General features: G+C 36.9%; 1 protein-coding gene and 1 pseudogene across 1 annotated transcript; both read right to left on the reverse strand.

Moving 5' to 3' along the window:
* Positions 1–3,938: 3,938 nt before the first annotated feature.
* On the reverse strand, positions 3,939–5,374 carry LOC147536153 (uncharacterized). The gene is made up of 2 exons (XM_086640203.1): positions 4,270–5,374; positions 3,939–3,973 (listed from the first exon to the last, which is right to left on the reverse strand). Exons 1-2 carry the CDS (start codon positions 5,372–5,374, stop codon positions 3,939–3,941), a joined length of 1,140 nt encoding a protein of 379 aa, XP_086496329.1.
* A 3,936-nt stretch (positions 5,375–9,310) lies between these two features.
* Positions 9,311–15,096, reverse strand: LOC147536154 (3-ketoacyl-CoA thiolase 2, peroxisomal-like; annotated as a pseudogene).
* Positions 15,097–17,419: the final 2,323 nt, after the last annotated feature.

Below are 17,419 nucleotides of genomic sequence, written 5' to 3' on the forward strand. Positions count from 1 at the left end.
GAGGTGGCAGAGAGAGAAAACATGTTGGAGGAGAGAGAAAAGAAATGGAAGAGAGAGAGTAACGGTGTTATAACGGAAGGGGGCCATATGAGTATTTCTTGTAAAGTAGGGGGCCAGGCGGGAAGCTGGTCACAAAGTAGGGGGCCATTAGGGAAATAACCCAAAAAAAAACTCTATTGGACTTATGTGTTGAGAGCATCTCCAATGCAAAACTTAATCTCAAAATCTTAAGTGCCACCAAGGATTTTAGAGTTTTTTTTTAGGAAAATCCTCGCCAATGCAAAACTCAATTGAGATCTTAAGATGATGTGGAACCATTAAGTTTTAAGATGTCTCGACTAGAAACTCTATTTTTGAGATCTCTTTTGAGAGTCTAAGTGTCCTAGTCATCAAATTTAATTTTTGGACCAATAAAAAATCTTTCTTTCTCAACCACTTTTTCCTATTAAATGTATGTGTGACATGTGTCTCTATTAGAGTTTTTTAGAGTGTTGCATTGGAGAAGGACTTGAATTAGAGACACTCAAGTTAGCCTCATAGGAAAGAGAATCTCTATTGAGACTCAGAACTGCCCTTTGCAAGTCAAAGCGCGGAGATTTCAAAGACACACTCCCCGATGATCTACTTGCACCTGTTCTTAAGGTTTGTTTTATATATGAAGACTCAACCGAGTCTATTAGTGAAGTGAAGATCGAGAAGGAGAGAGACGGATGAACCGAACAGGAAGAATGAAGAAGAGATATCAAAATGATTTCTATATTATCACTTAGGCTGTTATACATGTATATATATAGGTTAGTGCATGATAAGATATTAACAACATACAATCTAAATAAATCTTAACAACTAGAGTTTGTTAGTTGACTAAGTAAAAGAGAGTATTGGAGAGTGTTGACACACCCAAGTGGTCGGGTGTGTTTGTGTATACATGTGTATACGTTAATACTCCCCCTTAAGTTGGAGGAGAAATCGAAGTGATGCCCAACTTGCAAATGATCTTCTGAAACTGATCCGCACCCAAAGGCTTTGTAAATATGTCGGCTAGTTGCTCAGTCGTTGGAGTGAATCGTGGTGCAATTAAGTTGGTCTTTATCTTCTCTCGAACAAGGTGGCAGTCAATTTCAATGTGTTTCGTTCGTTCGTGAAATACTGGATTATCGGCAATGTGGAGCGCAGCACGGTTGTCGCAGTAGACAGACATAGGGTCAGAGTGATCAACACCTAGATCTTTGAGTAAGAATTTTAACCATTGAAGTTCGCAAGAAAGAGAAGCCATTGCCCTATATTCGGCCTCAGCAGACGATCGAGCGATTGTCGACTGCTTTTTAGATTTCCAGGATAGCGGGCTATTACCAAGCATTGTTAGATAGCCCGTGGTTGATTTTCGAGTGGAGGGACATCCGGCCCAATCGGAGTCACAATAACCAGACACATGAAGTGAACTTGTCGAGGATAAGAAAATACCATGACCAAAAGATCCTTTAAGGTATCGTAGAACCCTATGTGCAGCATCAAGATGTGACGTGTGAGGGTTTTGCATGAACTGACTTAACGTGTTAACCGCATACATGATGTCTGGTCTAGTTACCGTAAGATAGATGAGACGACCAATTAGACGTCGATAAACGGTAGGATCAGTAAGAGGAGAACCTTCGTCAGGACGAAGACGAAGTTTTTGTTCCATCGGAAATGAAGAAGGCCGGGAAGCAGTGAGACCGGAATCTTCAAGAATGTCAAGTGTGTAACGACGTTGACATAAAAAAATTCCTCTGGAAGATCTGGACACCTCAATCCCCAGAAAATATTGTAAATCACCCAGATCTTTTAAGGAGAAAGAGCGATCCAAGAAAGATTTGAGATCAGAAATTGCAGATTCATTTGATCCAGTGATGATGATATCATCAACACAAACCAAAACATAGATAGAAATGGATTTGTTTGTGAAAGTGAAAAGAGAATAATCGGCCATGGACTGGGTGAATCCCTTTTGTAATAAGACCGAAGAAAACTTGGCAAACCATTGACGAGAGGCTTGCTTGAGACCATAAAGAGATTTGTTTAATTTGCAAACACGAGTCTCCCCCTGACTTGAAAATCCAGGCGGAAGTTTCATAAATACCTCTTCTTCAAGATCCCCTTGAAGAAAAGCGTTGTTGACATCAAGTTGATGGAGAGACCATCCTCGAATTGCTGCGATTGACAAAAGTGCTCGGATCGAGACAAGTTTAGCTACAGGGGCAAATGTGTCGTTATAGTCAAGGCCTTCGACCTGAGTATAATCTTTGGCAACCAAACGGGTTTTGTACCGTTCAATCGAACCATCAGATCGATGTTTGATTTTATAGACCCATTTGCAGCCAATGGGTTTCTTACCAGGAGGAAGAGGTACCAAGGACCATGTATTATTAGATTCCAATGCCGAAATTTCCTTTTCCATAGCGTTACGCCAGTGAGGAGATGTCATGGCTTGAGAATAAGATCTTGGTTCGATGTTCGAGATTACCGAAGTAAGAAAAGCTCGATGTTGAGAAGAGATTGAGTCGACATTTATAATATTAGGTAAAGGGCGATCAACCTCTGGAGTAGGAGATTGAATGGCAGTACAAATATAATCCTTTAAATGGATCGGTGGTCGACGAGTCCGAGTGGATCGGGTTGTTGTATCTGCTGGGCCAGGAGTGACGTCGTGATGGGAGGTGCCTCCAGAATCGTGAGATTCATTAGTAACATCGGTGTCCAAGATGGGTTCGGTGGTGGAGGTGCCCACAGAATCCGAACTAGAAGATGGGTGATGTTCTCCCGAGGTGCCTATATGAACCAACTGGTCAGAGGAGGGATCCATGATGTTGCCCGACTGATTATTAGAATTAAATTGGAAAGAACCGTCGTCCGAAATTCGAATAAAAGGGCTGACAGGGATCCGGTCGGGAGAAGGGCTGCCGACGGTAGACATGGGGAATCGGTCCTCATAAAAAATAACGTCACGAGATATAAAAATTTTGCGTGATTGGAGAGAAAATACTTTGTATCCCTTTTGACTATGAGGGTAGCCCAAAAAAATACCCGGAATCGAACGTGGATCAAGTTTAGTTTTAGGTGAGGGATGACGGGCGAAGCATAAACAACCAAAAACCCGAAGGTGGGAAATGGTTGGAGGAGAACCGAGGAGCTTCTCATGTGGGGATAACCCATCGAGAAGAGGTGTAGGTAATTTGTTAATTATATAGACGACCGTTAGTATACATTCAGCCCAAAAATCGAGTGGAAGATTTGCTTGTAAACGTAGTGAGCGAGCAACTTCCAAAATATGGCGATGTTTCCTTTCGACAACCCCATTTTGTTGGGGGGTGTAAGGACACGATCGTTGATGAATAATACCATTTTCGTGGAGCCAAGTTTGGATGTCACGATTTAAGAATTCAGTTCCATTGTCGGAACAGATTGTTTGTATTTGAGGAAAAGGAATGTCTCCTTGACCGGATTTAAGTTTATTGATAGAAGAACCAAATTGAGTCTTAATAAAATTTAAAAAGTTCATAAGATAATTTTTAGTATCCGATTTAGAGGAAAGAAAAAACATCCAAGTACATCGAGAAAAATCATCGACGATGGTATGAAAGAAACGACTTCCGGAAAGAGAAGGGAGAGAAAAAGGACCCCTTAGGTCAACATGAATAAGTTCAAATGGTTTGGAAGAAGTAGACGTACTAACGGGAAATGGTAATCTAGTTTGCTTTGATAATGGACAAACATTGCAAGAATTTTTATTCAAAGAATTAAACGGAATACACGGAAATTTATTCACTAAATACTTGAAACGGGAAAGACTCGGATGTCCTAGGCGACAATGCCATAAATCCGAAATATTATTGCAATTAAATAATGAAGAAAACAAAATTCTAGGTTCTGTGTGAAGAAAATATAAGCCGTCCCTTTGATCACCATGTCCAATCTTCTTTCCCGTTATTCGGTCCTGAAAGATACACGAAGAAGAATTGAAAATCACTTCACAATCAAGTGATTTAGATACTTCGGAAACGGAGATTAAATGAAATTTAAAACATGGAATATGTAATACATGTTGTAAAGAGAGAGAGCTTGAAAAAGATATCGAACCAATGTGAGATACACGAACTCGACTATCGTCGGGTAATCGGACAAAAAAATTAGGCGGAGCTTGATAATAAATAGAAAACAAAGATAAGTCCGAACATATATGTCGGGAAGCACCCGAGTCTATAACCCAGGGGGTGTAGTTAAAATAATTACCTGTAAGGTTTACATGTGGGTCGGTAGTAGAAGGACCAGGAGAAGACGTTGAAGGTTGGACCGGTGGGGTGCCTACAGAGGACCGTGACTGTTGGGACAGTAAGTTGCATAGGTTTACATACTGTTCGTGGGACATAGAAGTGGCTATGGGCGCCTCCTTGTTGGCTTGAACCGAGTGGACAGCAGCAGCAGTATGGTGTTGTCGAGGACGAGGTGGGTATCCATGAATCTTATAGCAAGTAGTGATTAGATGACCATGCATACGACAGTTTTCACAAAATGGACGTGGACGTTTAGTACGTGGTTTCTCAATGTTGTCACCTTTGTCCGATTGATTAAAATGTCCATGAGTCGATTGATGAACCGCAAGGGCAGCACCTTCTGGAGTGATAACATTGTCATTCATAATGTTTTGTTGCACTTCTTCCTGCTTGACCAAGCTATGTATACGTAATATAGATGGAAACGGGTCCATAAGCAAGATTTGGCTTCGAATGGAGGAGAAACGATCGTGTAAACCTTGGAGAAATTCCATGGCAGGATCTTGATTCAAGCGATCCATCATTGTTTTGCCATGACCACACATACATGGTTCAAAAACAATGAGTGACTGGAGTTCATCCTGAAGAGACTTCAAACGTGTGAAATATGCGGAAACGTCGGATCCATCTTGTCGTAAAGATGTAATAGCACGCTTGAGTTGAAAGATCTTCGGGGCATTGGTTTGATAAAACCGTTCATGTAAGTTTTGCCATATTTCAGCAGCGTTGTCATCGTAAAGAATCGATTGACGGATGTCCGGTTCTACGGAGTTCAATAACCAACTAGTAACAAGATCGTTACAACGATTCCATGAATGGAGATCGTTTGGAGAAGTTGGACGTGGGAGAGAACCATCGACAAAGGCAAACTTGTCTTTGGCACGTAAAGCCATCTTCATGGCACGAGACCAAGAAGGATAATTGTCTCCCGATAGAAGGGGTGTGATCAAGATTGTTGTTGGTGATTCCGAATGGTGAACATCAAATGAAGGAGATGATTGAGCACCATTGGTAGGAATAGAACCAGAGGGATTGGAACCCGAGAGATCAGTTGAGGAAGCCATTAGTACTAAAAAAAAATCGAATATGCTCTGTTACCATATGAAGACTCAACCGAGTCTATTAGTGAAGTGAAGATCGAGAAGGAGAGAGAGGGATGAACCGAACAGGAAGAATGAAGAAGAGATATCAAAATGATTTCTATATTATCACTTAGGCTGTTATACATGTATATATATAGGTTAGTGCATGATAAGATATTAACAAGATACAATCTAAATAAATCTTAACAACTAGAGTTTGTTAGTTGACTAAGTAAAAGAGAGTATTGGAGAGTGTTGACACACCCAAGTGGTCGGGTGTTTGTGTATACATGTGTATACGTTAATATTATACTTGTTTAGGAAGGAACTGGGGTCTTAATTCTAACTAAAACTATTCAAATTTAACAATGAAATTGTGAAACAAATAACGGATAATTTGGGTTAAATTGTCCTTGTTTAAGAGTTTTGAGCTTCCCTATTTGAACAGGTTCATCCATCTGAAGCGGGAGATATTGTCGTAGGGACAGTCTTGGCACCAAAGGTACCAAGTCGATGAGACAACCTACGCGACAATCACGACATCATCACCAAACGCCGAAGTCCTCTAATACGAAGCACTATCTCCAGCTAAACAGGCGAAAAGGCCTAAATCAACAAAAATGCAATATCCTCTTTTGACATCTCCCATCTTATTATGAATACCCAATTGAGTCTTCATCATTTGAGCCTACTTCCATTTCCTAATTGACTATCCTTCTCTTAGACCTACTACTTATACCCTATTTAGGTGGAGGAGATAAGATAGGTTCAAGTTTGAAATGATGATTCTTACTACTGTTATTTTTTCTTCATCGTCATGAATTTCGATCTACTTGAATATTTATTTATTAGAAAGCTAACATATAATATTATTAGGAAAAATTTAGGGTTGTACCATAAAAGAAAAACTAGAATTTAGTGAAGTATTTTCGTATATGTTTTGAGTTTTTTTTTCTTAACTTGGGGCAGGAAATTAGGACTAGGGTTCGGCTCCAAGGGCCTAGATGCTCACTATAGTAGTTACATCAACGAGCTTCAGAGGCAAAAGATTCTTCTTAAGGTTAGTTTCTCTTTCCTTTGCCAACTTCTTAGATACAATATCTAATTAATGGTTTTTTCTATTGTTCGGTTCCAAATCTAAATTATTCTTATTTGTTCGTTCCGTTGTATAACAATCAATTTTTGATGAGCGGTGAAGGGACTATTTCACATTTCACTCTTACCTTTTACTACTCAGCACAAAAGAAGAGCTACTTCAAGTACAATAAAATTAACCATCGTATATTGAGAAGAAGCCGAGAATTTGCCACGATCTCTGACTCACAAGAATGCCCGTTTACAACACAGATACAAATGATGGTCAGCCTAATTGGTTAAAACACAAGTTTAAGAATTGCGATGATTTGAGAAGAAATGAACCAACGGCAAGCACTTTCGCTGGAGCTATTGGGTTGTGGCCTGGTCGAAGAGTCCAATTGTGGCGAGAGAAGATTGGAGAGGTCAAGCCTTTCTCTGGGAATCTTGCAACTCATTGGAGAAATATCAACGAACAAGACACACTGGTACTATATCTATTATCAACTTATAACAGATAAAACTATAGATTCTTCTCAATTGTCTCGCCTGGGTAATTGAACAAAAAGAGGTTCCCTCTCTTGGGATTTTGGAGGTAAAATGTCCATACTTTGGTGGGTAAAATGTCCAAGCGTTTTTCTCTCCGTATGCCCGGACCAATGGGAGACAGCCGCATCAGCTTTCGTGTTGTGGTCGGACACATTTTGAGACCAAATAACATCTGGGATGGGAATTAATGTAGCATGGCCAATATGGACTGATGGACACAAAGATTTATTGAAATATAAATTGGGGTCAATTTTAGACTTTGAAATTATAAAACAGCCTCCTCCATAAAGGAAATTTGTCATCCGGTGGCATGTGAGCTAAGTCTAGGGTTTGGGAGACAATATTATGAGTGACATTGAATGTCTTACTCTTAGGGTTATTACTTTGGTTGTGTTTGGTTGGTGAAATGCTATTAATTTCTTGACATGTAAAGGAAAAAATAGCAACCAAGAAGAGCAGAAGACTATACACAAAATGCCCTATGGTCTTGGATAGTTGGATGTCAGGTGAATTGAGTTGTGTCATGTTAATAGCTAGCTAGAGAACCAAATGCCCCAAGTCCTAAACCTTTTTTTCTACAATATTGATGATATACTATAATTTTACATCTCATTTACTATTTCTCTCATTATTTTTGTATATATAGCTCTATGATTAAAAAGATTACAGTAAGAATATAAAGTTACTCTACCGATAGAACCTTCGTTTGGTATTAAGATAAGACCACCATTTTGTCGCCGCGTTAAAAAGACGATAGCTGAGGATGATGAGTGGAGTTAGAGCGAAGTTATGTTTGCGAGTGTTAAGGTTCTCTTCTACAAAGCAATCTAGGTTTACAATGGACAAGTGAGAAAATATAGATTGTAATCTTTAAGATAATTCCCAACTTCTAAGCAACAAATATTGTTATTTATTACTAAATCCAAAAAAATCTATCAGGATTACCCACAATTTAATATCTCTTGTTTCAAAGAATCCAAATAGATCCTAGAAATCCCAGTTTTTAAGCAAAAAAACGTTTCAAGATATTTAAGGTGATCAGTTACTCCCTTAAATACGTTTAATGGTAACGTTTTCAATAATATATAGATATGCAATAAAATAAATTTATTTTTGAAATAAAATTTTGATGTCTCTATAAATTATGAAGCGCCTTCAATTCTCAAGAAGAAGAAAAACAGTGGATAAGAAAAAGATTGGATTATCTATAATGGGTTCAAGAACTTTGATCATCAAACTCATTTTTGCTTTTACTATTGTCATTTTTCTCATTCATTTAGGTATGATTATTTAATTTCTTTTATTGTTTTAGTACATATCTCTGAAGAATGTAACAAGAGTTGTTGAATCATAGCTCGAACTAGTTTATGAGTGGTGCATCAATTTAAAGTTCAAATATGAAACGACCACCAGAAAGTCGGACCAATTCCTAGAGAGAAAATGAAAATTAAAGGTCGGATATCTTTGGAGTCTAATTCATGAATCGAAAGAGAGTTTACCCTCAAATCTTGGTCGTTGTTTTAATTTTCTCTCCCGGGTTAGTTTTGACTTCTGATGCCTCTATCATTTTCCTTTAAAATTATTAAATCTGGTTGACTGAGCAATGATGAAAGTATATGGTTGCTATGACCTAACCTATCATGAGATTCTGAGCGAGAGTCCTTTTTTTGTTGAAAGTCTGAGTATGAGTCCTGATGTGACTCAAATTTAGAAGCATAAATCAAATTACTTCCTTCACTTTTTTAAGAGGAGGAGATTTTGACTCGGAATCTATTAGATTTTGAGAAGAGTTGTTTGGAGAGCCGAGTAATTATTGCATAGAATTTATTTATATATTCCAATAATTGTTAAAATATATATGTATTTGTTTTGTTAATTTGAGTTTGATTACAGGAGAAGCAAAGTATATTTGCCAAGGAAAATGTGAGGACTACCAAGACTGCAATGAATTTTGTCTTAGAGGAGGGTTTTCAGGAGGAAAGTGTTTTCCACCTTTTTATCAATATTGCTGTTGTTCTGAATAAATTTTAGGGTATCTTTTTGTTAGGTCATCTAAATAAATTTAGAATCAGCTATTTGTTATTGTGTTTAGCTATTTTTAATATCAAATGAATCATTTGAGTCAATAAAAGACCTTATTTTCTCCCAAATCAAATTTTCTTAAAAATTTTCTTTGGCATTATGGATGTGTATTATTTGTTCCCGAACAAACTAGATAATACATCTGAGCACTATTTTCAGATATTAAATTTATTTTTTTCAGATGCCTCGGAAACTTTCATTATCATATGTATTCTATTGAACATTCTTTGATAAGAAATTGTGGGTTTCGATTTTCCGAGCCACTCGGAGGTCATCAACACAATCACCTCTCTCGAAAGCAGCTGCAGCTCCCATTCCTGTACCTGTGTATATCAATCGAATAACCATAGATATCGTTTCCTTTGTGTTAGATCCGCTGCCACCGTTTCTAGGACCGACCAACGCCTCACTTGCACAGCTACCTACGCCCCTCCCCTCTCTCTTTTTACAGCCAGGACGAAAGAAAGGAAGTTACAAATTTACAATGGCAAGCTAACTGATGGGAGAACGGTTAGTGTACCAACAACTGAGGAAGGCGGATCTAAGTTAACATCAAAATAATGATGAACCCTTCAGACCAGAAATCAGTAGAATAAATGTAGTTTTTTGGAGTTGTACCAATGCACATAAATATTACACCGAAACGGCTATCTTTCCCTCTACGTTTCATCTCGTGCAAGAGAGTTGCTACACATCGTTCTCCTGTACATAACGATAATGCCAACTCAGCAACGTGCCAAAGAAGCAGTTTCCTTCTTTATGGTGCCTAGATAGATATATTCTCAAATTTTGAATTTTCCGCAACAATAAAACTCGTAAAACAGAAATACCTGTAGCTCCCAAAGGATGTCTAATAGCCATAGCACCTCCATTGACATTCACCTTCTCTGGGTCAAGCCCTAGTTTGTTTCGACAATATACATATATATTGGGAAGCAAATGCCTGCTCAATGGCCACATATAGTTTGTAGCTCATTATAGTTGCAATTCCAGATATAGCACTCTTCTAGTTACCTCATTTATTTCGAAAAGATCGATATCTTCAATTTCAAGACCAGCAGCCTTGACTGCAGCTGGAATTGCAACGGCTGGGCCGACACCATCACTAATTTGACTAGAGTTTCCTACATGCACAAACCATCATTTCAAATTGATGTATTGACACTTTAAATTACAGAGTAATGGAAACTTATATACCTGCTGTGGTGGTACCATCCTTTTTAAATACAGGTTTTTAGCTTCGACAGAGCCAGAGCCGACAAAGTTGTTGGACGAATTCCATCATCCACGGGTATGACAACAGATTTTTCCTCCCCAGTTTTTGGATCCACAATCTTCAAAAGTTAAAATTTTGTTAGCCTTAAAACAGAAATAACCCATTATGTCACATAAACAACAAACATATAGATATGACACTATAACGCCTATGAAATTCAGCCTAACCATATCCATCAGATAGTTAATAGAAGTCAAATATATAACAATAGACTACCACATTTACAGAACTCACATCAGCTTGGTCTTGCTCGAATCTTGTCACACGATAACGCTGAAAATGTAATACCTGTAGGAAGTAGACAATCTTGGGTTTGTTGAAATTTGCTAGCCTGGAGTAGGAGCAATTGTTCAGAAACTCAAAACTACATAGAAGATTAGGCGCTTTTGTTTGTGAAAGAGAACAGAGGGAGAGTACTTTCATATTGACTGCCGGTTGCCTGCCCCCTAGATCTATAGTCATGGACTCCAAGCCAGCTCCTATACCTATTTTAGGAAGTAAATGATGAAATAACTTACACATTCGCATATCAATTTAGTATACGTTTATGAAAGCAAATGTGTTGTTGATCGTGAATCGGTGTTAACTTCGCGGGATTTGACAAGATCTGACTTTCGCTCATTAGGGGCGTCGGTATAGCTTTATGCCGCAACTTGAAGCGTTCCAACGACCTACGCTAACTGTTGAAAGTGTCTTGAGTATGGGTTGATATCTAACCCGATTTCCGATCCGCGAACTCGCTTATTCGGACTCAGCATCAATTTTGGACTCGTTAGCCGGGCTGATCACCGAAACAGAACTGGTATGCGAGGTAGGCCTCCTAGGCGGAGCTGTTATGTGAAGCAGGGCTTCGTGTTATGTTGGTTAGTAGTGATAACGTATCCATGTAGATTTCGGATTTCTAAGAGAGTCGGTGAGGCAGTGTGTCAGTGGAATTAGGATTTTGGTGGCTATATAAACTAAAACCCTACAGATATCTTAGTGTCGAATTCTCATGAATCCTTTGTGTAACTTGTTTGCTTATCATAGTGGAAATCATCCCTTTATTGTCGGCGTGGAGTAGGTCTCACCAACTGAACCACGTAAATCTCTTGTATTCAGTGTGATTGGTCATTATTTCCTATTGTTTTTTCTGGTTTACTTGATTTTGTTATAACACTAACCCTGTGTAAGTACAAGGCTGGGATCTCGTGAAATCATAATCAACCAGATATCTGTCTGATCTGTTCGCCAAGATTCCTGTTGAATCCAACGGTGGGTGTTTTGTCCGCATTATAAAGCCAAATCTAACGACTCGCAGAGCAGACGACTCTAAAGTAGATCAATTGATCAGTTTAAGTCCTCAAAATGAAGAGATGTGACTCTTCAACCCCAAAAGATTAATGTGCGTGTATTCAGTACCTATGCAAATATCTCAAAATAATTCCATTCCTCATCAAATTCATTCTTTTCTTCCCTTCTCTTCTCTTCCGAAACCAGTATTCCATGTGTGTTTGGAATATAATTCTGAGTTCAAAAACATTCTAGTATATTTAGAATTCTGAAGAAGGAAGCATCCGAGTGAATTCTGTTTATTCTCTTTTTCTTCTCTTCTGAACTCATTATTCCAAGTGTGTCTGAAATATAATCCTAATTTTAGTAATGGTCATAAGCATTCAAGTGTCTAGAAGATCAAGTCTCATTTGTCAAGGAGCTCATATTACTTATGAAGATTCGCCTGCTTTCAGGACATTGAAGTACCAGTAAAACTCTTAAAGGATAGTCGTTGTCCCCCGAAGTCATACACCCTAACTGTTGGTGTTGTTATAAGGGTTTAAAATGGCTTAAGGAAAGAGAAATTATTCTCGTCTCGACTAATATTCTTCTTCTTATCCTTAGATTTTCTTTTTTATTATTGTCTAACTCGGTTAATCTGTAGAAGTAATACTGATAAATCATTATTCACTTATTGTTTATTTCTCTATAAATTAGAGAAACAAAACTTTGTCTTAATCAAGACAAAACAAAGAGAGAGATCGAAATATTGTCTTTTAACCAGAGGAACAACAATCTTAAGACGTTTATGTATATACATATATGTTTCACGGTCCTAACTTGTCATGAAAGGTTATGTTAAGTGTGAAGCATAAATATGAGATACAAAATAAATAGATCGTATAATTTCAATATCCTCAATTCGTATGAAAAGTTAATAACATTAAAGAAATAGACTTCAATCAACAGATATTTAAGATTAGATACTATCTAACTTCCTTGGGTCTGGTGAAGTATTTCAAGAAGGATCAACCCACTCTAGTTGAGGGCAAGGATCAGGCTTAACATATTGTCGCAATAGAAGAATGATAACTTTAACGATGACTCAGAAAGACCTATTCGGTTATAGATACATCGAAAGAGGTAAGCGACACCCTCACCACCAAGTATAGACAGAAATAATGGGTGCGATAACGTCTATCGAAAATATGGAGAGACATCAAGGACGTGAATATAAGTCTTGAATACTTGGTCCAAAAGATTCATTGATTGTCAAATCAAAAAAGACAACCACATAGGCGAGCGGAGAAGTGTGTCAAGCCAAATCAAAATCTTAATGGTTTGACAAAGCAAACGGAAAAATGATCGCGTAATACTAAGAGATACAAGACGATAAAAAGTTTGATATTCATCGGTCTAAGATAATGAAAGTTTACGGAAACGTTCTCAAATACTGAGTTAAAAATTCTAAAATTAAAACTGTCTTCGAGAAAATAACATACCCCCAAAAATATCATTATGATATATTGAGATGGTAAATTCCGGCATAATTTGAAGAGAGGTCCTTAACTATGTTGAATTTACATGATCGTCCTAGAAATGAGGGTGGGGGTGTGTGTGGTGGGGGGGGGGGGGGGGGGGTGGGGGTGGGGGGATATTGTTAATGATCTCGTTGTTACCCTATACGGAATTACGGTGCTTATCGGACCGACCCGAAATAAAACGATCCAGACCGGGTTGCGGGTCGGGCCCAAGCCCAAACAACTCGGGTTGGGATTGTCCTAGGCCTAGGTTGGCTAAACCGATGGTCAATCCAGGACTAGACCTAGGCAGGGCCTATCTAGGACGGGCCAAACCCACGTCGGGTCAGGTTGTCTTTCTTTTATAAAATTCAATTAAAATATGGGAGATTTTATAGGCAATGCCCTTTGTTGTTCAAGGCAATGTTTTTACCAGCTTGACTTGGTCAATTCATCATGACTAAGTTTGGTTAAAGGCAATGTTATTTTTAGGGTTAATTTCTTTTTAGGCAATGCTACAAACTAGATCAATGAAGGAAAAATTCAACAAAAACATATTAGAAAACTATTATAACATAGTGGATCTGGAAAGAGAAAATTGGGATGAATGGTGATGTACACTAGACTTGTTCAACAACAAAAAAAATGTATACTAGACTAGAACTTTTTGGCTTTTAATTGCTGAACTTTTTTATTAGCTTATCCATGTGAATCATTGGTATGTGGTAAGTTTGGCTTGAGGCTGAAGCATCCATTTTAACAACACCTTGTCGTCCGCAAATAAAGAGATGAGAAGAAGATGAAGAAGAAAGAAGATAGAGAAAGAATAAAAAAAAACAGTTAAAATCGGCGGTCAACGATGACCAAATGCCAATAGACGTCGTTAAGTCAAACATTTGATGATGCATTGCCTCTTAGACATACATTGCCTTTAATCAAACACACTATTGGTTTTAGCGAGTTTGTCTTTAACAACTTTAGACATTGCCTATAAAATTTCCCTTAAAATATTACCTGATCCTAAAAATAAATGGAAAGAAAACATTACAAATATAAAACTCTAAGATAACGAGTCAAAGCATGACGGTTTTTACCTTTTATAAGAAATATTAGATGTGGCACAAAAAAATATATCAGATCTTAGGATATATCGTAATGAGTATTAACCTAAAAGCTAGAAATATAACTTAGCTAATACTAAATGTAAATTACACAAAATCACCTAAAAATTTCTTAATACTACTTACCTAAATGACTTTAAAGAATTAATCTAAGGGTCTGTTTGATACGTGTGAAAGTAAATGATGTGAAAACCATTTTTTCTGATGTGATAAAACTAAAATTTCACATGTGAATTCAAGTTTCAAGTGTTTGGTAGGTTAGTAGGAAAATGAGGTGCTTTTAAAATTTGGGCTAATTTTCTAATTTAATTAACAAACATAACTTTTCGGCAACTAGGATGATCAAGATACCCTTATGAATTGCAACACTAAATCAAATAACAGTCAATCCAATCACATTTTATTGTTGATAATAATAAGTTTGTAAGATAAATAAGATATCAAATGCATACACTTAATGTCTTATACAAATTAATTTCAACGAAGAAAAATCAAAAGCAGATGTCGATAGAGCTGAGTTATTTATTTGCTCAAGAACAATACTTGAATCACCAAGATATAAAATTACAAACAATACAAAACATAGATATGAGAAAACAGTGAAAGGAAGCAAGTTTCTTTGTGAAGCAAGTGTTCTGGAACTCCGATTTTTGGCAGATCTTGGCTCCAAGAGATTAGTTCTTCACTGTGGTAACATGACCTTAAGAGCATATGAATTACATCATTGGAAAGCCTTGCAGTCTCTGCTTTGAGGTGTTGGATCTTAGCTTCAGTCTCACGTTCAAGACGCTTCACGTTAGCACCCGAGTTCCCACTACTTCGTTTCATAATATCACAAGGGAGCAAGATATGCGTTCAATCTAATAGAGGGAGTGAAGTTGAAATAATAAAAGGAAGTCAATATTATGGTATATGAATGTTATCTATGAAAGTATTACACACAAGAGTCCAGAGTTGTTTACCAATTTAGAGCAACATTGGCAATGTCCTGAGCTTCTTGTTCCTACGATAACAAGAGCTAAATTCATTAACTTACCTAAACCTTTTTATATTCATTAACTTTTTTTTTTTGTTGAGATTTATATTCATTAACATAAAAAGAAAAGATTTCTAAACTTACATAAGATATAAATCCTTAATAGAAATATAAATGTTTCTTCTCTATCTTAATAAATTACCTAAATTTATTTTTACATAATATTTCTAAACTTAGAGCATCTCCAATGCAAAACTCATAAAAATCTCTATTCATCCTATGTGTCAAGTTCCAATTGAGATTCTCACTCCTAGGCGTCCTTAATAGAGATCCTCAATTTTTTTTTTGTCTCCAATGCAAAACTCTAAACTTATCTTATTTACTTATGTGGCGTAGTTATTTTTGTCAATAAATAATTAGTTATTTTAGAAAATATAGAAGACTCGATTTCTATTGGTTGAAAATCAAATATTCATGAGTTGGACAATTAGAGATATCTCAAGAGGACACTCTAGAAATAGAGTGTCCTCTTGAGATATCTCTATTCCACCCTCGACACGTCATCTTAGAGATCCAAATAGAGTGTTGCATTGGAGATGAGTTTTAAGAAAAAATTCTAAAAATCCTAGGTGGCACTCAGAGTTTCTAAGATTGAGTGTTGCATTGGAGATGCTCTGAATTTTATGATAAAAACTCTAAAAGTCCTACGTGGCACTCCGAGTTTCTAAGATTGAGATTTGAATTGGAGATGCTCTTATCTAACTTAAGTTTCTTTTTTATATTTTTCGTATAAGATATAAATCATTATCGGAATATAGATATTTAAAGAAAGGAAGGAAATATATTGGCCTTGCTTACGCGGACCTCAGCTTTTCTTATGAATCTCTGGGCAGACCCGGTTGTGTTTGAGGCAGGGCAAGGCTGGATTTCCTTAGATGATCGTGTCCACCTCCTGATTCTAGGCTTAGGCGGTAGACTTCTTAGGGCTCAACGGTTTTGTTGCCTTAAGACGGATTAACTAATTTGATTTTTGATCTTTTTTTGACTTATTGAAGATAGTTAACGAGTGACTATCATCAGCAATCTTTAAGATAATTCTCAACTTTTAACCAACAACTATTGTTAATTCTCTTAAAGGTAAAAATGGGGTATATTTAGTATTAAATTCTAAAAAATCTACTAGGATTGCCTACAATATAATATCTATTGTTTCAAAGAATCCAAAAGATCCTAGAAATCCTAGTTTTAAGCAAAAAAATGTCCCTATAAATTGTCAAGAACCTTCAATTATCAAGAAAGAAAAAAAACAGTGGATCACAAAAAGATTATATACGATGAGTTCAAGAACTTTGATCATCAAACTCATTTTTGCTCTTACTATTGCCATCTTTTTCATTCATTTAGGTACGAGTGTTATTATTTTTTCTTGTTTTAGTGCATATCTATATACATTGTAACAAGAGTTGTTGAATCATAGCTCGAACTTGTTTCGGAGTGGTGCATCAATTTAAAGTTCAATATGACACAACCACCAGAAAGTGAGACCGACCCTAGAGAGAAAATGAAAATCGATGGCCAAATATATTTGGAAGCTGATACACGAATCGAAAGATAGTTGACCTTCAAATCTTGATCGTTGATTTGATTTTCTCTCCTGAGTTGGTTTTGACTTTCGATGCCCCTGTCGTTTTCCTTTAAAATTATTAGACTTGGGTAAAATGAGCACTGACGAAAGTATAAGCAGTGGCGGACCCATAACTTTTTCTTTGTGGGGGCACTGCTAAACAGTAAAAAACGAATACCGTCATTAATGAGGAACTGCGGAGCTTCATTACTAACCTCTACCAAAATTAGTTGTAAGTCTAAATTGCTAAAAAAATGATAATATGGGATGCTAATAACTCTATTGGAAGTTGGGTTAATTCACAAAGAAATAAGAACAAAAGAAAATTTGTTACAAAAATAAGAGTTAGAAAGAAGATTTAATAAAAAATAATAGGAGTTAAAAAGAAAATTTGAAGTACCAATTAGACAACTACAAAGATAGTAGAGGCAAAAATAAATGAAAATTTAAAAAAAAAAAAACCCTCGTAAATGTTAATAGCGCCTCCCTCAAGACAAACTTGAAAGAAAATTTGTGAAGGAAAAAAAAAAACTTTAACACTAAAGCGAGTT

The sequence above is a fragment of the Eschscholzia californica genome, unplaced genomic scaffold, assembly GCF_041429995.1.
Source record: "Eschscholzia californica isolate CP2 unplaced genomic scaffold, dmEscCali1.0.p SCAF_5, whole genome shotgun sequence".
In the NCBI taxonomy this organism is placed as follows: Eukaryota; Viridiplantae; Streptophyta; class Magnoliopsida; order Ranunculales; family Papaveraceae; genus Eschscholzia; species Eschscholzia californica.

Bases quoted from the DNA above. Each gene is read 5' to 3' on its own strand.
- LOC147536153 (XM_086640203.1), bottom strand. From the start codon at position 5,374: ATGGCTTCCTCAACTGATCTCTCGGGTTCCAATCCCTCTGGTTCTATT. The intron at 3,974-4,269 runs GTAATTATTTTA...TGTATCTTTCAG, and splicing joins CCCACATGTAAACCTTACAG to GACCGAATAACGGGAAAGAA.